This window comes from Ammospiza nelsoni, chromosome 6 (assembly GCF_027579445.1).
Source record: "Ammospiza nelsoni isolate bAmmNel1 chromosome 6, bAmmNel1.pri, whole genome shotgun sequence".
Lineage (NCBI taxonomy): Eukaryota > Metazoa > Chordata > Aves > Passeriformes > Passerellidae > Ammospiza > Ammospiza nelsoni.
Window position 1 is genome coordinate 62,603,452 of NC_080638.1, and position 22,010 is coordinate 62,625,461.

Consider the following 22,010-nt stretch of genomic DNA (forward strand, 5'->3'; position numbering starts at 1 on the left):
ATTATATTATATTATATTATATTATATTGTATAGTAATGCAATATAATACACAATATGTACATTATATATACATATAATACACACATATATATTATGTATACTATATATAATATACTACATATATTATTATATATATGTATATATAATATATATAATACATATAAATTAGATTAAGATTTAATTAATTTTATTTTTATATTTTTATTAATATAATATAATATAATATAATATAATATAATATAATATAATATAATATAATATAATATAATACAATATAATACAATATAATACAATATAATACAATATAATACAATATAATATAATATATACAATATAATATCGTATAGTATAATATGTATATTATAGTATAATTAAGAAATAAATAGCTTCTGATTGTAATAGCGTGAATTATAACATCTGCATTATCTCACCCTTCAAACGAAACTACAAATAGAATAAAACTTTTTAAAACACCTTTGAGTAAAAAAAAAAAAAAAACCACCAAAACAAACAAAGCAAAAAAACCCAAACTCAAAACAACATCATCCGACAGGCTGGATCATTCTTGTTATCACCTGTAGCGAAGCCGCGCCGCTGCGGAGCGCTCTCTGCGTGTCCCGCAGTGTCCCGGGGCCGGGCCGTGCCCTCGCTCCGTGCCCCGCTCGCTCCGTGCAGCTCCGCGCGTCGCCGCCGGGCCGCGCCCCGGGCGGGGCGGTGCGAGCGGGGCGGCCCCGCCGAGCCCCGGCCGAGCGCGCACGGAGATGGCGGCACCGAGCGGGAGCGTCCTGCCGGGGCTGCGGGCTCGGCTCGTCCTGCCGGGGCTGCGGGCACGGCTCGTCCTGCCGGGGCTGCGGGCACGGCTCGTCCTGCCGGGGCTGCGGGCACGGCTCGTCCTGCTGGCGCTGCTGGCGCTGCCCCGCGCCGCCCGGCCCAGCTGCTTCTGCCAGGTGGGCACGGCCCGGGCACGGTTGGCAGCGGGAGGGAGGCTGGGCGCGGGTTCGGTGGGCTGGTCGGGGGTGCCCGGCGTGCGGAGGGAGCGGAGCTGCTGGGGAGAGCGCGGAGGAGGGCTCCGAGATGCTCCGAGGGCTGCGGGAGCTTTGCTGGGTGGAAAGGCTGGGAGAGCTGGGGGTGTTCACCTGAAGGAGGCTCCAGGGAGAGCTCAGAGCCCCTGGCAGGGCCTGAAGGGGCTCCAGGAGAGCTGCAGAGGGACTGGGGACAAGGCATGGAGGGACAGGAGCCAGGGAATGGCTCCCAGTGCCAGAGGGCAGGGATGGGTGGGAGATTGGGAAGGGAATCTTTCTGTGAGGGTGGGCAGGCCCTGGCACAGGTGCCCAGAGCAGCTGGGGCTGTCCCTGGATCCCTGGCAGTGCCAAGGCCAGGCTGGACAGGGCTTGGAGCAGCCTGGGATGATGGAAGGTGTCCCAGGACTGGATAAGCTTTGAAGTCCTCTCTAACCCAAACCATTCCAGGGTTCTGTGGTTCTCTTCCATGCCACCTTAACTGTATTCTCTCCCTGCTCCCGTCGGTAGAGGGGAGTGCTCCAACTTGTTGAGCGTTTCTTCCCCAGCTGCCCAGGTGCCTCTCCTGGGATGTTTCAGGGATATCATTGCTATCCCTGGCAGCTGCTCCATCCCCTCTCCTGCCTTGCTGCTCTCCCAGCTCTGCTGTCCAGGATTCTCCTGCCACCCTGCCCTGCCATGCCCAGGTGGGAGCTGGGCTGCTCTGCTCCCTAAAACTCCCATGGGGTTAATTCCTCATGTTGTGTGCCAGGGGTGTCACTGTGCACTCAGTGCAGCTTCTGCTGAGGTACAGAAATGGGAGAGCTGGGTACCAAGCCTGGATTTAAGGAAGAGATCACTCTGTAGTGTGTCAGTTCCTTCTGACAGCACTTTGCACAAGCAAAGTGGCTGCCCCTGGATCCCTGGAAGTGCCCAAGGCCAGGTTCTTCTTCTGAACACATCTCTTCCATCCTACTCTGAGAGCAAATTAGTCCTTTATTCACTCTGAGGAACCACAAAAAAAAAAAAAGGTTTCTGCTCTATACGACCTGCTTGTAAGAATATTGCATCTGATTTCTTAGTGGTTATGATGTGACATGTTGGACAGGGCCTAGAGCACCCTGGGACAGTGGAAGGTGTCCCTGCCCATGGCGTGGTGTGACTTAAAATGATTTTTGAGGTCCTTTGCAACCTGAATAATTCCTGTGATAAGCACATTTGCAAGATCAAGGAGTGAGGATGTCACAATGTCTTCAGCCCTTTATTTTGTTGCCTTTAAAAACAGGAAGCTTTTGTAAAGGCTACTCTTGCTGTATTAAATTTCTAGTCCTTAAATGTGGGTCAGGAATTGAGAATGGGGAAAGAAAACAAATGGAATTACACTCTTGGCTTTGCCTTCTGGGGTGGCTCTTGACACTTTCAGCTTCCTGTGGAAATGGTAAATAAAAACTCTGCTGATAAAGAATTGATAAAAGAAAAACATGCCTGTAGATTCTGGATCTCTGCAGGGTTTTTCCTTGCAGCTTCCTGTAAGCAGAGAGGTTTGGATGTTGAGTCAGGAGTGTGGAATGGCATAAGGAGCTGTCACCACTACTGAACTGGCATTCTGGCATGGCAGGCACTGCCAGGCTCTTTTCCTTGGGCTGGAGGAGCTGGTGTGCTGCTCTGGGCACTGCTGGGTTCTTGCAATGCACTTTGCATTCTGTGGAGCACCCTGGTTTTCCCTAAAATGTTTAGAGCAGGATTTTTTATTACCTTTAGGAAAAGGTGTCATGTAGGGCAGCATTTCTCAGCCTTTCTAATCACCAAACCTTTTAAATCACACCTGAGGGCTGCCTCATCTTTTGGTTAAAATTAATCTGCTGATCCACTTGGTCTGGTGGTTTTTATTTGCCACCAAAGAAAATACAGGGCCAGCCTTCAATGATCTGCTTTGCCCCCTTTGTTTAGCTCCTTGCAGGCCTGGTACAGCTCTGGTTCCTCCTGTGAGCCATCTCCTGCTGCCTCATGAGGTGCAGAAGCCTCAGTGTGGGTGACTGGAGGAGCTGTGACTTGTCTGCCAGGAACAGGTGACAAGGGCCACTTTTGGGAGTGCTGCTCCAGCAATATTCCAAGTGCTGACTCCAGCAGGCAGTGATTCTGGAATGGGTGTTGCTCTGCACCCAGGGCAATGCCTCACCTGCTTTTTGGCACTGTTATTTTACCTCCCTTCCTTAGAGACCAAGCAGCCCTGAAACCTTTATTAGAAACATCCATCTGTTGCTGCAAACACTGCTGTTTCAAATGCTGCTTTCTGCTTCCCAAGCTCTGATTAACATTCCAATATCAAAATCCCCTCAAATTTTACAGGCAGCTCATCCCCCCCTCGAGATATTCCTGTTTGCATCAGAGCTTTAGTCAGCCATGGCTGTCTCCTGTATATTCCTGGTAATTATTGTTCATTTGCTGTTTACAGGCTGATGCAGCTGCATTAAGGATGTGCTGCAGGTGTTTGGCAGAGGGGATTTTGTGAAGGTTTCCTGTCTGGCAGAGGGCTGGCTGCCTTTGGGAATGTTTCTGTGGGCAGGATGCTGTCATTAGGGGTGAGTGTGGCCGTGGAGAGTTTCCTCCCTGGCACCTGGGCAGGTTTTCAGGCTGTCCTTGTGTTCCTGTGGGGTTGGTGTTCACTCAGCAGCCTCTGGGGCAGGGATTCATTCCTAGCACAGCTCCCATTTCTCTGGCAAAGAGGAGCTCTGCTCTTCAGGAGGAGTTTCCAGGTGGAGAGAAGATCTTTGGGGGTACATTCTGCCTCTCTGCTCTGCTCTGGTGAGATCCCTGCTGGAACAGTGTCCTGCTCTGTGTCCTTGCAGACAGGAGGGACATGGAGCTGGTGGAGTCCAGAGGAGGCCACCAAGATGATCAGGGCAGCTCTCCTGGGAGGAAAGGCTGGGAGAGTTGGGATTGTTCAGCCTAGAAAGGAAAACACTTCAGGGAAGTCTAATTGTGACCTTCCTGTGCCTGGAGGGAGCTGACAGGAAAGATGGACAGAGAGGATGCACAAAGGATGGAGGGACAGGACACAGGGAATGGCTCCCACTGCCAGAGGGCAGGGATGGATGGGAGATTGGGAACTGGGAATTCTTGCTGTGAGAGTTGTGAGGCCCTGGCTCAGTTTTCCCAGAGCAGCTGTGGCTGCCCCTGGATCCCTGGCAGTGTCCCAGGCCAGGCTGGACAGGGCTTGGAGCCACCTGGGATGGTGGAAGGTGTCCCTGCCATGGCAGGGGTGGAACTAAATGGTCTTTAGGCTCCCTTCCAACCCAAACCATCCTGGGGTGCTGTGACAGCCCTTCAGGCCCTGGTTTGACCCCATCCTGGGGCTCCCATGTGAGATTCACTTTTGTGTGAGTTCTGGGAAACCGAGTCCTTGTTTTCTGGGCAGAAGATGGGGACAAACACCTGGAGTGGCAGATAAAGCTTCCAGGGCAGGTGCAGGAGTGGCTGTGCTCAGCTGGCTGCCAGCAACCTGCCCAAGTGCACTGGAAAAGATGAAAGGGAAATAATTTCATGGAATCATAGAAAAGGGACCCACAGGGATCATGGAAATCCAACTCCTTTGTGCCAGGAAACTTCTGCTGAGGGAGCAGGGAAGGCATCTGCTCACCATCAGCCTGGGCCTTGTCCAGAGGAGCAGGCAGTGCCAGGGAAGTTGGTACAGGCTAAACCCAACCCCTCAGCCTCTGTGGCACTCCCTTCCCTGGGCCCTGTTGTGGCTGTGGTGGGGGATGCAGGGAAAGTTCTCCTTTCCTGCCTGTAATGGGAGATGTAGGAAAAGTTCTCCTTCTTTCTTTCCTGCCTGTAATGGGAGATGCAGGGAAAGGTTCTCCTTCTTTCCTGCCTGATTTTGGTGGGAGATTCAGGGAAAAGTGCTCCTTCTTTCCAGCCTGGCTGTGGTGGGAGAGATGCAGGGAGAAGTTCTCCTTTCCAGCCTGGCTGTGGTGTGGGACACAGCACAAGGAGATCCCAAAATCCACTGCTCAGGGGATGTTCCTGTGACACTCAGAGCAGCAGAAGGAGGTGGGAGGAGCAGCATGGAGGGGAAAGAAGGTGGAGCAGAGGCCAAACCCAGGGATTGCACAGTCCCTGCTGTTGGTGTTCCCAGCACATGAGGTGGAGGTTGGATTTTGGGGTTGTGGCACCTCACCCTGGAGCTCACTCAACACCAGAGCCACTCCTGCTGCTCTGTCCCACTGGCACAGCCCTGCCCAGCCCAGCCTCCTGCCAGCCTCTCACAGCCAGGGCAGATAGAGCAAACCCCTCAGCTGGTGATTCATGGTGCCAGCAGGCTCATGGCACATGCTGGGGGCTGATCCATCCCTGGTTTATCTCAAACAGCTGCTCTCCTTGGCACAGGATGGGGATGTAGGTAAATATTTTGTTTGTGGGGTGGGAGGAAGTGTTTTAGGGTACCACCCACAGGAGGGCACGTTTGACACGGAGCTCAGCTGCTCTGGCAGCAGGAGGTAAAGTCCCAAACCAGGTGAGGGCTGAAAAATGGGTTCTGGGGGGTCATGGAGCAAGAAGGAACCTCTGAAATGAAGAGAAATCCTGCCAAATGATCTGGCACTGCCACTTCCCTGAGTCTTAGGTTCTGGGGGGGGTCATGGAGCAAGAGGGAACCTCTGAAATGAAGAGAAATCCTGCCAAATGATCTGGCACTGCCACTTCCCTGAGTGTTGAAGTGGCTCAGCTTCAAGCTGGGCATCACTGGGGCTTTCACCAGGGCTCTGAGGAGCCTCAGCTCTTGGTGCTGCTTCTCTTCTGTGCTCCTCTGGCTGTAGTTTGTGCACACACAGCCTGGGGAAATTGCCCATTTTTACCCATTCTGGCTGAAATGCTTGGAGGAAGAAGGATTGAGCAGATGTGGAGTTTTCCCAGCACCTTTCCCTTTGCCCCTTGCCCCCACAGGCGTGTTGGGGTGGCCCTGAGGCTGGGGTTATAATAAACTGGGATTTGGAGAGCTCCAAACACAACCCCCATCCAGTCCTAAGGATTTGGGATCATCTTGCAGTGCTTCCCTGGTGGGGTAGAGCACAGACAACTTGTGGAAAAAGTAGTACAGTGATATTATCCATTCATGCATTTATTTCCAGCTCCTCTTGCACTGTTTTCCTGTTTTCTGACATCTTTTCCTACTACTAGAAGACAAAGTTAGATTACAAGATTGCAGCTGAAGCCCCAAGCTCAGATCTTTCGGTGTATAACTTTCATGTAATTTCAGTCAAGAATCTTTCTTGTGCGTAGTTCCATGCAGTGTTCATCCTGCAAACTGAATTATTTAATTGCCTGCAGGGTATGCAAACCAAATAAAATTAAGTCCACGTGAGCTGCTGTCATCTCTTTTGGCTTGACAAGAAAAAAAGTGATGTTAGTTTTGCATCTCTGGATTTTATTCAGGATGAGCTTGGTTCTGGCTTGAATTGGTCACCAGACATAACAAAACCAAACCTGGCCCAAATGGTGCTGCCAGTGGGTGGGAGCTCCAATGTTCCCACTTTTACAGGGATGTCATTCCTTTGGATACAGAGAGCAGCTGAAGATTATCCCCAAATCTTTTTTTAGGTCACTTTTAGACCCGACCTTTAAGCTTCCTGCCTTGAAGGATGTAAAGATTTCAGGAAATAAAGATGTGGTTGGTTAGTGCCTGTGGTTTGTTGTTTTGATGTGTATTTTTTAATGTCTATATAAATTTGCAACAGCTTTAAATTGGGTAACTGGATTAGCAAATTGCTGCTGTTTGTTTTTACAAGGGTGATTCAGGTTAGGGGAAATCTTAAATCACTGCTAATCTTCATTAGTGTGCAAAATGCAGGACAGAATTCAGTGAATGTGTGAGGGTGACACACTGAGCTGCAGTGTAAACACTGAAAATATGAGTGAGCCTCCAAACCATGCTGCCTCAACAAAACAGAGTTATTCCAGTGGGGTGGGGAATTGTGGCTATTTTTTCCCCCACCTCCCCATTTCATGTGACTCTGTGCTCCATTTCTGCATCCTCCTCTCTGCTCCATTTCCATGCTGGTAAATAGAATTTTATTTTAGTTGTTGTGTAGCTCTTGCTGGATTGTGAGGAGAGGCTGAGGCAGCTGGGCAGGGGCTCACCTGGAGCAGAGGAGGCTCAGGGGGCCCCTGTGGCTCTGCACAGCTCCTGCCAGGAGGGGACAGGGACAGGAGGAGGGAGAACAGCCTCAAGTGGTAGCAGAGGAGCTTTAAATTGGATATTGGGGAAAATTCCTCCATGGAAAGGTTTGTCCAGCCCTGGCACAGCTGCCAGGGGGGATTTAAAATCTCCCTGGATGTGGCACCTGGGACATGGGCAGTGCTGGTTGAACTCAGTGATCTTTTCCATCCTGAATGATTCCAGGATTCTCTGATTTCCCCAAGGACTCACTGGGGGTGTGGGGGAAGCAAAATTACTTCTGTGTTGAGCAACTTTGTAATCTGCCAGTAATGGATGTGTCAGGAAACCACAGCTGAATTTGTACTGCTTCTTTCTTTGTTGGTTTTATTTCCTTCAGGGCTTGCACAAAGCCTGTTGAGTAGTTCAGGATGATGCAAGAAGGATCCAGCAGATGCAGAGCAGATGTTTTTGTGCCAAATGGCTCTCTGAGGCCAGCAGGGGGACTGCTGCACTAATCACAGAGTCATGGAATGGTTTGGGATGGAAGGGACATTAAAGATCAGCCAGTGCCACCCCTGCCATGGCAGGGACACTTCCACTGTCCCAGGCTGCTCCCAGCCCTGTCCAGACCAATCCAAACCAAACCAAAGCAAACCAAACCAAACCTGATTAAACCAAACCAAACCAAACCACACCAAACCAAACCTGATTAAACCAAACCACACCAAACCAAACCAAACCAAACCAAACCAAACCAAACCAAACCAAACCAAACCAAACCAAACCAAACCTGATTAAACCAAACCAAACCAAACCAAACCAAACCAAACCAAACCAAACCAAACCAAACCAATCCAATCCAAACCAAACCACACCAAACCAAACCAAACCAAACCAAACCTGATTAAACCAAACCACACCAAACTACACCAATCCAAACCAAACCAAACCAAACCACACCAAACCAAACCTGATTAAACCAAACCAAACCAAACCAAACCAAACTACACCAATCCAAACCAAACCAAACCAAACCACACCAAACCAAACCAAACCAAACCAAAAACCAAACCAAACCAAACCCAACCAAACCCAACCAAACCAAACCAATCCAATCCAAACTAATCCAAACCAATCCAATCCAAACCCAACCAAACCCAACCAAACCAAACCAAACCAAACCAATCCAATCCAATCCAAACTAATCCAAACCAATCCAATCCAATCCAATCCAATCCAAAAACCAAACCACACCAAACCAAACCAAACCAAACCAAACCAAAGCAATCCAATCCAAACCAAACCAAACCAAACCAAACCAATACTGATGAACCACAAGGAGTTTCTTTGGGGCTGGCATTGTGTCATTGTTGCCTGACTGGTCCCACGTGCAAACTGCAGCTCTAACTCCCTGTTATCCTCCAGGAATGGCTTCCTGAGGCTCACCCAGGAGGGACCTGAGCTGGCAGCCTGTGCTCACTGCAGCCATGTCCCTTCTGCTTAAACTTAACTTGGCTTGCTGGGAAAAGGAAAGAAAATTAGGAATTATTTCATTCTCTGCAGTGTTAAAAAGCCCTGGCTGAGTTGTTTATATTTCTTATATATTTAGTTGTTGTATTTGATTTCTTATTTTTGATGATGTTGATTGTGATTTTATTGTTTTTTCTCCCCAGGTTACTGGTTATTTAGATGACTGCACCTGTGATGTAGAAACCATCGATGCCTTCAACAACTACAAACTTTTCCCTAGACTGAATGAACTCCTGCAAAGTGACTATTTTAGATACTACAAGGTCATTTTCTCTTGCAATAATTGTATTTATTTGTGTGCTGCTGCCTTTTTTTTTTAACCTCCTGTGAACTTATTGCTGATCTTTTTAAAATCAGACACCTGCGTTTTAACCCTGATCTTTTAAGGGTGCAGTCAGTCAGTTGGAGCCTTCTGTTATGAGGAGAATCTCAATAAGATGCAATGTACTTTTAAGAGGATTTCAAAGATATTTTCTTATCCATTTTTGCCTCTTAAGCAACACATTAGTGAGAGGAGTTCCTTTGGTGAGCTGTGATTTAAAGATGCTGATGAGCAATTTAATTTATGATCCATAATGAGAGGATTTCCCATGGAAAACCTGCATCAGTTCCAGACCCTCAGGTTCTCTGGTGGCTGTTGCTGCCAGAGATTCCATGGATTGGATTCCATGAGGTGGATTCTGGGTCACCAAGGAGTTGCTGGTTGGAACAAACAAGTGCAGAACTTGGATTTTTCTTGGAAAACTGGGAAGGTTGGCTTGGCTGCAAGGGGGAGATGAGTTATTGAACAGGGTGATGTGTTCTTTGCAGGTAAACCTACAGAAACCTTGTCCCTTTTGGGAGGACAACAGCCACTGTGGGATGAGAGACTGTGCTGTGCAGCCCTGCCCCTCTGTAAGTACCAAATCCATTCTTTTACCTTTTCTTTATTTATTTAACTTTTGCAGAGCAAGAGTTAACAGCAAACAAGTGACTGAACTTTGTTATTTTAGTTACAGCAAAACTGGGGCTCTGATGGATCTTTCATGGGTGCAGCAACACTGCTGGCCCTAGGAAAGGCCAAAATCCTAAATTCTGTAATAATACTAATTCAAGTTTCAAGGCAGGCTGGGATTTTAACAGCTGACCCTCTGCAAACAGCCAAAAACTTCTCCTGGTCTTTATTTTTCCATTAGTAATTAGTTTTTAGGGCAAATCCATTATAGTTTTTGTGTTAATTGACAGAATTTGTTGCCCATGAGCTGCACTGTGATTTAATTTTGGCTGATGAATTTGTCTCAGAGCTTTCCAGCCCTGTTGTAGGAGAAATGGCTCTTTGAGCATCCCATTTCCAAAGGCACTCCTGTCCCTGTATCCTGGACAAAGGGGTTTTGTTCCCTCAGCTGTAAGAAAACACCCTGAGTGCAGATGTCTGCCCAAAACCACGGCTGAGGAGGTGAGGGAGTCACAGCTTGGTGGCCCCTTTGGGGACATTTCATGTTTTGGTGTTGACAGCCAGCACAGACTGTCTTACTCCCTCACTCTTGGGTTCTAAAATGGAATTATGAAGTTGTTTTTTTTTACACCTCAAAATAACCCTAAATGTTGTTTAAATAACTTTTTCTTCCTTAAAAAAAAATCTATTTTTGGTAGTGATTATGAGTAATGTGATGGAGTTCTGTTACAATTACCTAAGTTTTAGCTGAAGGTTGTTCTTATTTTAAGAACTGACTGTCCCTGCTGTTCTTAATTAAAATAATAATAATAAAAATAACTCTTATTGCTTAATTTTTTCTTTTTGCCATCACAGTATTTGCTCCTGTAGAAATGGTTCTATTGCCTTCCTACTCCTGGAGAAAATGGAAGTTGAGGAGAATTTTGGGGCTGGTTGTGTGGGGCTGACATTCCATGATGGAATGGTCAGAAGGAAGTTTGGAATATCATGTGTCAGGGGCTGGTAGATGAAAAACATGAGGAGGCACCTGGGTTCCTGCCTGGCTTTCCCAAATTCCTGCTGGGATAAGCAAAGCACAACCTGATGTAGCACCTGAGGAAGGCTTCAGACCTTTGGAGAAGAGGAATCTTGCAATAAATTAAAAACACAATCAAAATAAACCACTAGGAATGTTTCTTCTCCTTGGTGTGGGGAGGAGTGAGGGGTTGGATGTGCTGCAAGCTGGGCTGAGTGCTGTGGTCACCTCTGGCAGCTGTGGTGACACCCCAGACCTTTCCCAGAGATGGGGCTGAGGGGTCTCACCAGCCCCACAGGTGGCACTTGCCTTGTTTTGCCTTTCAGGATGAAGTCCCTGATGGAATCAGAGCTGGAAGTTACAAGGTGGGTGTGGCTGAGCACAAAAGGATGAGGGGGGTTTGTTTTGTGGTCCAGTTTTGTGCCACAGAAGTGACAAGGTTGGAAAAGACCTGGAAGATCATCGAGCCCAGCTGTCACTGCACCAGCCCCTCCAGTACCACATCCATGTGGGGTTTGATCACTTCCAGGGATGGGAACTCCCCCACCACCCTGGGCAGCTCCTTCTGATGCCTGGCAACCCTTTCCAGGAAGGAATTTTCCCTCATATCCAATCTAAACCTCCCCTGGCACAACTGGAGGCCATTTCCCCTTGTCCTGTCCCTGTTCCCTGGAGCAGAGCCTGACCCCTCACTCCTGTCAGGAGCTGTGCAGAGCCACAAGGGCCCCTGAGCCTCCTTTGCTCCAGGCTGAGCCCCTGCCCAGCTCCCTCAGCCTCTCCTGGTGCTCCAGACCCTTCCCCAGCTCCATTCCCTTCTCTGGACCCTCTCAAAGTCTTTTCTGTCATGAGGAACCCAAATCTGCCCCCGGGCTTTGAGCATGGCTCAGTAAATGTCAGAATGTTCTTTAGACTTGAAATTTTACTCTCTTCAAGTGCTTGGAGAGCACAGAGGCTGTGAGGTGGCTGTGCTGGATGGAGCCAGGTGTTCTGCCATCTTCAGGAGTTGGTGTCACCAGGCACACAAAGCTCCCAAGGCACTGCCAGGGCTGCAAGACTCGTCAGCATTGCACAAACCTTTGGGACATCCTGTACAAACACAGTGAGGCTGAACCATGAAAGCCTTCCTGGGGCTTAACCTCTGTTAATAGTGCATTGAAGGCTAAATTAAAACAGAAAATAATTTATTTTTTAACCCTCATCCCTCCCCACCCCTTTGCTTTCCAACCCAGTACTCAGAAGAAGCCAACAGCCTCGCTGAGGAGTGTGAGGAGGCCAAGAGGCTCGGAGCTGTGGATGATTCTTTGAGGTTTGACTTCCTTTGCCATAATCCTTCCTTGTCCTGAAGGAAATCTGGGATCAGAGCCCTCTCTGAGAGTTTTCCCCTCGTTTTTTGCAGCAAGGAAACTCGGCAGGCAGTGCTGCAGTGGGCACAGCACGACGACTCCTCAGACAGCTTCTGTGAGGCTGATGGTATGGGCACCTGCAGGGATAGCAAGGCTGGCATGGGATTTGTGCACTTCTGCACAGCTTTAAATCATGGAATGGTTTGGGTTGGAACTGTAAAGCCCATCTTATTCCACTCCCTGCCATGGCAGGGACACCTTCCACTATCCCAGGGTGCCCTGACCAGCCTGGCCTTGGGCACTGCCAGGGATCCAGGGGCAGCCACAGCTGCTCTGGGCACCCTATGCCAGGGCCTGCCCACCCTCACAGCCAGTAATTCCTTCCCAACATCCCACCCATCCCTGCCCTTTGGCAGTGGGAAGCCATTCCCTGTGTCCTATCCCTACAGATCCTGAGTGAGAGCTCCTCTCCCACTCCCTGTAGCCTCTTCAGATCCTGGAACGTTGCTGTGAGGGCTCTACACAACCTCCTCTTCTCCAGGCTGAACAGCCCCAATTCCAGAGTAATATATCATCAAAACAGCATTTCTGCTCCTTCCCACCCCCCTGACCTGAGTATTTTGAAAATAATACACAAATATTTCTGACAAAGCTTCCTTGCTGCTCTGGACCTTGCTGTGTTCAGCGAGGTGGGGCAGAGGTGGCTGGGTCAGCCTTGGGAAATGTCATTTTCCCTGAGAAAATCGTTGTCCCTGAGGCAGCTGTGCTCCACAGACATCCATTCTCCTGATGCTGAGTACGTGGATCTGCTCCTGAACCCAGAGCGTTACACTGGCTACAAGGGCCCTGATGCCTGGAAAATCTGGAACAGCATTTATGAGGAAAACTGCTTCAAGTACGTGCTTTGGGGTCCAGTTCCACCAGCCTGAGAGTGCTGGTTTGTGCAGAGGAGCAGAAATCAATCCTCATCTTCCTCTTTGCTCCAGTGCCTGTGCAGGGTGGGATGCACCAGGGACAAGACATGTGGCTGCCCCAAAAGAAGAGAATTTACTTTTCCTTTCTGTTTTTTCTAAAAAAAAGGAGAAAGCAACACCAACCCCCCCACAGAAACCTACATTTTGCTCTATCCTTTCCCTTCCTGAGCAAAGTTAAAGCATGGAGAGGATTTTAGATCCCCTCAGGCTGTTTGAAGTAGCTGCCTCTGCTCTACTCTGTTTGTGCACACAAGAGACAGTAACTAATTTACATCTCTTAATTAAATTATTTTTTTCCTCCTCCTAGGCCTCAGAATGTAAAAAGACCTTTGGCATCTGGCAGAGGTGAGTCATTCATTTATCTCACTGAGTGGGTTAGTAGTGAACTGATCCCAGCTCCAGGAGCAGCAAATGTTCCCTGGGCTCCTTCTCCTGCTAGATCAGGAAGATCTTGTAGCTCTTGACCAAGTGTAGAATTTTGTGGCACCTGGAAGTGGGTTTTTCTAGCATCCATTGTGGAAAAACAATATCTGATCCTCCAGTCCTGGAAAAAAGGTGAGTTTTGGAGGGACTGGGAGCAGGGCTGAGCTCTCCCTGGGTCCCTGGTGTCTGAAGTTGGCAGTGCCAAACCACCTGTGATGGCTGGAAATGAGAACCTGGCTGGATCCTCCACGGAACCACCCAGAGAGCAGCTCTGCCCTGGAGCCAGGGCAGTGTCAGTGAAAGCAGGGGAGGATTTGGGAACAAGAGAACAACATCAACCTCCAGCAGCACCCTCTGCCACCAGCTCCTCATTTCCCGCTAAATCATGGAGCTGCTCATCCCCCTCCTGTGACCCTGGTGGGAAGGGATGGCTCTCCTCCTGCTGAAGGAGATGTACAATGTCCCTGGAAATATCAGCTTGTACTTCCTTTGCAAGTATTGATCCCTCCTGCACTGGTCAGGTTACTCAGCACTGTTCTCATCCGGTGTCCTCAGTGCTGCACTTGGGGTTTCTGTGTTCAGAACATTCCCAGACCTCCCTGGAGAGGATCCTTCTCTTGTCACAGCAGATGAGCAGAGCAGTAGTTGCACTTTGGAGCCTAATTTTGGTTGTGTGTAATGTTTTTATTCTCTTTTTCTCTCTCTCCCTCCACCACTTGTGCGTTTTTCCCCAGGAGATGATGGAGGTGAGTGGCACTGTTTGTTTTTACTGCCAGCAGAAACAAGTGGGGTGCCCTTATCCTGCTGTCACAGGCTGTGCCTCAGATCATGCACCTGGTTAGCAAAATCATTCATCAGGAAAACCAGGAATGGGAGGCATGGCATTGTAGGAAATCCTGAGTGGGATCACAAGGATCAGAGCCCAGCTCCTGTCCTTGCACAGACCCCCAACAATCCCACCTGGGACCCCTGGCAGTGCTGTCCAAACACTCCTGGAGCCCTGGGGCTGTGCCCATTCCCTGGGGAGCCTGGGCAGTGCCAGCACCCTCTGGAATAGTGGAACCTTTCCCTGATATCCAACCCAGCCCTTCCCTGGCTCCTGTCCCTGCTCAGCAGAGTGAAGGGAGATCCCTGTGAGCTCGCTGTCCCAGCCCACCCTCCTGTGAAGGGTTTAAAAAGTCCAGCAGCACTTTTTTAACAGCACAAGTCCAGTCTGAAGGCACTCACTCAAGTGTGAGGAGCCTTTGGGGACAGGAATTGTTCTGGGGTATTTTCAGTGCTTATGACTGAGAAAGCTTTGAACAGACTCGTAATCCCAAATTATCTGGAGCTGTAGGAGAGGGCTGCCCAACTCTGTCAGGCCCTGGGAAGGGCTGTTCCCTGCAGTTCTCCCTTCTCCACAGCATTTTCCTGTCTCCAGACCATCCCCAAATCCTGATCTCCAGATCCCTTCCCTGCACACAGAGCAGGCACAGTGAAACCCTGACTTGTGCCATTCTGCACGCTTGGTTGCGCTCTGTGGTTTTTTGGTTGGTTGCTTTGTTTGTTTCATAAAAATATCCCTCTCCCCAGTGTGGCCACAAGAGGAAAGCAATCCCTGATCCTTGTTTTGCCCTGCTGTGCCCCCCCAGCCCCCTGGGGAAAGCCCACGTGCTGTTTGAGCTGCTGCCATGCTGTGTTAGGGAAGCATCACTCACAAGGGGGGGCAGGAAAACTCTTTCCATGCTCTTTTAATGCTCCTTTCCCAATTTCTGCAAACTGGAGTGGGCAGAGGCTCCTCTGGGGCCAGCCTGGAGGTGGATTCAGGGCATCAGGCTCGGGCTGTTCCCTCACTGATGTGTTTTCATTTCTTTCCAGGGCACACGTTTTACAAGTGGCTCAAAGGTAATCCTTGCTCTGAACGTGGCTGCTCCTCCTGGGATGGACAGGAGATGGGAAATGGGATTAGTGGCCACTCTCAGTGGGAGTAGATTCCTGCCTCACAACCCAGTGAGTGCTTTCTGTGTCTTTAACTGCCCTTTTCTTTGCAGGGGTCTGTGTGGAGAAAAGAGCTTTCTACAGGCTCATCTCTGGTCTGCACGCCAGCATCAACATCCACCTGAGTGCCAGGTACCTCCTGCAAGGTAAATCCTGCTTCCTGCCCCACTCCTCACTGACACCTCCATGGCTCTGCCAGGTGCTGCTTGGAGCCTGTTCCAGCAGGACTCAGGCCTGTTTGTGCTCTTGCAGCACCCAGCTGGTGTAACAGGGTCAGGGATGCAGTTACCTCATGCCTCCAGGTCTGACAGCATGTTCTGTACCAGCCCTTCCAGCAAATATTCCCTCTGTTCTTCCTCCAAGGTTACTTTGGAGTGACTGTGGGTTGAGGCTGTTCCTTCCCAGCCTGGTTTTATGATGGTCAGTCCAGCAAGAACCTCACCTGCACTGGGAAATGCTTGGCTGGGCTTTCCCAAGGCCATTGAGCCATTTCCATTGAGCCATTTCCATGTCCACTTCCATTTCCAGCAGCCATTTCCATGACCATGTCCATTTCCAGCAGCCATTTCCATGTCCATTTTGATTTCCATGTCCATGTCCATTTCTATTTCCAATAGCCATTTCCATGTCCATTTCCATTTTCACTTCCATTTCCATTTTCACTTCCATTTTCATTTCCATTTCCAGCAGCCATTTCCATTTTCACTTCCATTTCCATTTCCAGCAGCCATTTCCATTTCCATTTCCATTTCCATTTCCATTTCCATTTCCATTTCCACTTCCATTTCCGTTTCCACTTCCATTTCCACTTCCATTTCCGTTTCCACTTCCATTTCCATTTCCAGCAGTTATTTCCATGTCCCATTTCCATTTTCACTTCCATTTCCATTTCCATTTCCATTTCCATTTCCATTTCCATTTCCATTTCCATTTCCATTTCCATTTCCACTTCCATTTCCTTCCCATGCTTTGGTCCATAAATACCTGGTCTGAGGAATCCCAGTTTCAACCCTGGACTTGAAAATCAAAGTGATTGCTATGGAATTTGGGGAAATCATTTATATTTAACTAAATAATTGTATTTAAGTGTCTGCAGCCCACTTGGACCTCACCTGGATGTGAGTCAGGCCAGGTTGGAGTTGGGAGATGGGATAATGTGGGAAACATCAGAGGCAAGAGATGAGCCGGGGCTGCAGCATCAGCTTGGGATGACTTTTATATCTTCCACTATGTATTTTATAGAATAATCTTAAATACATGGTAAAATGAGCAACAGAAATATTCTTTGTGGGCTTGAAAATGGGAAATAGAGGCCATTTTCCTCCATTCTTGTTTTTCCATATCATCAGGAATTCTCCTCAGGTGTCCCTGTTTGTTAGGAAGCTTCAGGAATTACCTGAAAAAAATCTGCAGGAGTTTTGTGTTTGCTGAGGTTTGAACTGAGTTACAATCCTGCCTCCCTTGAACAATTTTCAGGCAAAATCTCTTCACTGGAGGGGTTGTCAGGCACTGGAAGGGGATTTCCAGGGAAGTGGTGGGATCACCATCCTGGATGTGGCACTCAGAGGTTGGAGTCAGTCAAAGGCTGATCTTGGAGAGGCCTTTTCCAACCTTGATCATTCTGTGGGTTTGGGTCAGTGCCTTGGAAAAGCTGGGATCTGCCTGGAACCCCATTCACCATTTCCCTGCAGGGAGGAGATAACCACAACTAAACCCTGCTGGAAGCCAGGGCACAGGGAATGGTTCTCTGCATTGAAGTGAGATGTCCTGACCCCAGGGGAACTCTGCTTTTAACCCTCATCCTCCATGGGGAAAGCTTCCAAAACTTTGGGATGAATTGGGATCTACAAGTGTGTGAGATATAAGTATAGTGAATTAGTATTAGTATAAATTATAGTAGTTATTGTTATATATAATATAATATAATATAATATAATATAATATAATATAATATAATATAATATAATATAATATAATATAATATAATATAATATAATATAATATAATATAATATAATATAATATAATATAATATAATATAATTAATATAATATATAACATAATATATTATATTCTCTATTATGTAATATAATTATAATAAAATATATAACATACCGTATATTATATTATATTATATTATATTATATTATATTATATTATATTATATTATATTATATTATATTTACATATCATATCATATAATATCATATTTACATTATATTTACATTATATTATATTATACTTATTAGTATTAATTATATTAGTATAGTGAATTAGTATATGAATAAATATTAGTATAGTTTATCACCGGGTGAAAAACTCAGAGTTTTGGGTTTTTAGTTTGGAGGTAGAGAGAAAAACAAGATGAAGGATTTTGAGCATTATCTGATCTCCTTGTTCTTCATCTACTCCATTTTTACAGTATTAATAACACAGAGTGATTGGTTAGAAAGAACCACAACACAAATATTGGGTGAACAAACAACTGATTAATTATTAGTAGAAAGGTAAAAATAAAATACATTCTAAATGTTAATTAAACAACATAACTTTAGAAGACTTTAAACCTTTGTGTCTTGTAATTTTTAGCACGTTTCTCTTTGTACACTGTCTAGTATTTAAACAACATACTAAACTATTGATAAGAGAAAAAATAAAATTGATAAGAGAAAAAATAAACAACAACCTAACCTGTAGCTTTTTAGTACCTTTCTCTTTATACACTAGGTCTAGTATGTAAACAACATACTAAACTATTGATAAGAGAAAAAATAACAACCTAACCTGTAACATTTTAGTTAAAAAATAAACAACAACCTAACCTGTAACTTTTAGTACCTTTCTCTTTATACACTAGGTCTAGTATGTAAACAACATACTAAACTATTGAAAAGAGAAAAAATCAGCAACAACCTAGAGACCAAAAAAACAAAATATCCCATTTGTCTCTCAGTTCTACACAGAACTTTTTAGGGATGTCCCCATCCAAAGAGCCTTTGGGGGGTCCCACAAAACCCCCCCACCTCTCACTGCTTTGGGGTTTGTTTCTGTCTCAGATTCGTGGTCGGAGAAGAAATGGGGCCCCAACGTCACGGAGTTCCAGCAGAGGTTTGATGAAGCCCTCACCAATGGGGAAGGGCCCAGAAGACTCAAAAACCTTTATTTTCTGTACCTGATTGAGCTGAGGGCCCTCTCCAAAGTGCTGCCCTTCTTTGAGCGCCCTGGCTTCCAGCTGTACACCGGCAACGAGCGCCAGGATGCAGAGATGAAGCACCTGCTGCTGGAAATTCTCCATCTGGCCAAGTAATTGCACTCAGTGCCTGGGGACAGTGGCTCTGCCACCATCCCTGTGTGCCTCACCTGACGTGTAAAGCTCCTGGAAAGGCAGTTCTGGCTTCTTCCTGCAGCCATTTGTGCAGTAGGATCACGGAAACATGGAGTGGTTTGGGTTGGGAAAGAGCTTTTAAAAGGTCGTCTAGTCCAGGCCCCTTGCCACGAGCAGGGACATGGAACCAGTGGTGTAGTTTTGCTGGGAACACATTATTAATATCTGTATGCAAATTACAAAATTTGAGTAATTAGTCCCACAGTTTAATTAGTCCCATGGTTTAATAGCCTTGGCTGCCTTTTGGATTTAGCAGAATTGAATTTAATAACTGCCTACGTTTTAGCCCTAAAATTGGCTACCTGTGTGAGTCATCTGTGGGATACCAGGCCTGGCTTCGTGTTTGCAACAAAAAACCATCCTAAATATCTTGGTAACAGAGGTTTGGGCTGGTGGATGGAGTTTGGAGTAAAAGGAATGGAAGATATTGGAACCAGACAGAAATGGGTGTCTCCTAAAGTGATCAATGTTTGATTTATCTCCTCACCCTCCTGTGCTTCTGTCTGTCAGCACTGAAATTGCTTAAAAACCATTGAGCAATTGGTGATAAACTCTCCAAGATGAGATGCCAGCTCAAATTGGAAGGGAAAATACAATCAAATACAAATTAGAATTACATCGATACAAATTTGAAGAGAAAATAAAATCCCAGGGTGGTTTGTGTTGGAAGGGACCTTAAATCATCTCATTCCATTCCTTGGGAGTGGATATCAGATTAAAACCCCTCTGGGGATGTCCAGTGGCTCCCAGCTGTGCTTATCCCACCCCTGACTGCAGCCATACATCCAAGGAGGGCAGAAATCCAACTCTCATCATTCCCTTCCAGGTCCTTCCCGCTGCATTTCGATGAAAACTCCTTCTTTGCAGGGAATAAAAAGGAAGCTGCCAAACTAAAGGTAATTTCTGCCAAGGACCCCACTGCAGGAGGCTTTTCCTACCTCAGTCCTGCTGAATTCCAGGATTAATTCAGATTAATGCCTGGAAAGAGCCCTAATTAATGCCTAACCATGAATGTCTTTTCCCCCAGGAGGAATTTAGGCTGCACTTCAAGAACATTTCCAAGATCATGGACTGTGTTGGCTGCTTCAAGTGTCGGCTGTGGGGGAAGTTGCAGGTGAGATTTGTCAGCAATATTTGGGATCTCTGGGGCTGGGATTGGCCCTTGGATCCCAACCAGGTCCTGGATAGAGCTCAGGGCTGCTGATTCCTCACTGGGCAGGCAGCAGGGAGCAGCTGGAAGCTTGCTCAGCCTGGGAAACTGGGATGAGGCAGGAGAGGGGAGGGTGCAGAGCCTGGCTGGAGGGAAATCCTCTTGGCCTGGAGGAGGAGGGAGGTTTGAATGCTGCTGTTCAAGGCTCCTCTCTGATCCCTGCACAGACACAGGGCTTGGGCACAGCACTGAAGATCCTCTTCTCAGAGAACCTCATCGAGAAGATTCCTGAGAGTGGCCCTTCCTATGGGTTCCAGCTGACCAGACAAGAAATTGTGGCCTTATTTAATGCCTTTGGAAGGTGAGTTTGAGACTTTCCCCTCTGCTTTTGCAGTGTAGTCCCAGTTTGAGCTCTAATTTCAGGCAGTTCCCAGCAGTTTTGGTGGGCACTCCTGCTCTGGTCATAGTCTGGTACCAGGTGTTGGTGTGGAGTACCACAGTTGGAATGATTTAAAATATTCTTTATACTCTGCGATTCTGTAAGGAATTCAAGGAAGCATTTATGCTGAGATACAAAGAATTTCATCATTTTTAAGGGACTGTGTGACTGTCCTTGGAGCACATTGTCCCAGGCAAGGGCTGTTTTCCTTAAGCCTCTCCCCAGCTCATTCCCAGATCATGATGGCATTTTTAACAGGAACCCATCAGTCCGGCCTCTCTGGATGAGGAGTTTTTGTCAGAAAAGGAGGATAATGAGACCTTTAGAGGGGATTTCAGGACACTCTGGTTATGCATGAGCTCTTTGTGATGTTGAGAGACCAGGAGTTTCTGGCAAAGAGGATTTTCCAAGGATGAGTTCCTTAACATCCCATTCCCCTGTGAGTCCCAGAGTTTGCTTTAAAAAGAGGCAGGGGGAACAGTGAAGGGCCTGGTTGTAACCTCAGCCTAATTTAGCTGCAATTCCAAATCTTCTCTTCCCAAGAGCTGCTTGAAGCTTTGCTGGATGCAGCCCCTTTCTCCCAGGTTTTAAATAATTCATTACATGAATGTTGCTGTAACATTTCCCTTTGCTTTCCTTGCACACAGGGTTTCAACCAGCGTGAAAGAACTGGAAAACTTCAGGAATCTCTTACAAAACATGAGGTGAATTCAGTGGAGAAAGAGAGATTTGAGGACAAACACCATCATTGCACCACTCTGACTTAAACCATGGAAACCACTTGCTGGGCCTCCTGTCCCATCATTGTCTGTTACCTGCTGAGGAGATGTTTTATACAAAGGGAAAAAAAAAAAAAAAGCTATTTTTTGGTATAAAAATGGGGACTACATGTAAATTTTATTTTATATATTGGAAGATCATTTGGAATAACTCTTTTTGAAATATTGCTGTGCTATTTGAAGATTAATCAGACCCATGGCCTTGCCTTTGGAAGCTGGAGGTGGGGCAAGAACTGTGCCATTGAATAAATTTGGGGGAAATTCCTTGTCTGCTCCATCATTCCAAGCACTCACAGTGTGCCCACACCAACTTCTGCTGCATGCAAAAACAACTTCAAGGGATTGCAGGAGCTGCTGCTGCTGTCCCAAGGTGAAATCCTCTTCTTCAGAATTCCTCTTCTTGTGGGAACAGGGAGTTCCTGGTGCTCCTTCCAGCCCTGGCTGCACCATCCAGCAAGGACTGAGGGCAGGTTTGGGTGTGGGAAATGCTGCTGGAAAACAGCCCCTCCAAGGCTGGGTCTGTGTGGAACCCCTGTGCTTTCCACCCCAAAATGTGGGGAGAGCACAAGAGGCAGCCTGAGCTTTGGCTCAGGGCTGTGTGGGTGTGGATAAAGCTGGGGAAGGAATGAAGGAATCTCCAGGGCTGGAGGTGCTGCTGGGTTTGGGGGAGCCAGTTCTGGCAAGGACAAAGCAGAGCCCCTGGCCAGAAATGTCTCCTGGGACACTGGTGTGAGCACATTGCACCTCACGGGATGGAGACACAGAATCAGGCAGGGCCTCCCTGAGCTGGGAGGGCTCCACAGGGGTCACAGAGAGACCAGGGCAGCTCCTGGTCCTGCCACGACCCACAACAACCCCACCCTGGGCATCCCTGGCAGCTCCTGCAGCTCTGGGGCTGTGCCCATT

General features: G+C 47.3%; 1 protein-coding gene across 1 annotated transcript; it reads left to right on the top strand.

The window, feature by feature from the left end:
- Positions 1 to 762: 762 nt before the first annotated feature.
- Positions 763 to 21,368, top strand: ERO1A (endoplasmic reticulum oxidoreductase 1 alpha). Its single transcript, XM_059474922.1, has 16 exons — positions 763 to 948; positions 8,830 to 8,949; positions 9,497 to 9,580; positions 10,962 to 11,000; positions 11,865 to 11,941; positions 12,032 to 12,105; positions 12,753 to 12,873; positions 13,260 to 13,297; positions 14,110 to 14,121; positions 15,233 to 15,259; positions 15,406 to 15,498; positions 18,408 to 18,654; positions 19,563 to 19,632; positions 19,764 to 19,850; positions 20,114 to 20,247; positions 20,973 to 21,368. Exons 1-16 carry the CDS (start codon positions 763 to 765, stop codon positions 21,031 to 21,033), a joined length of 1,470 nt encoding a protein of 489 aa, XP_059330905.1. The 3' UTR covers positions 21,034 to 21,368.
- Positions 21,369 to 22,010: the final 642 nt, after the last annotated feature.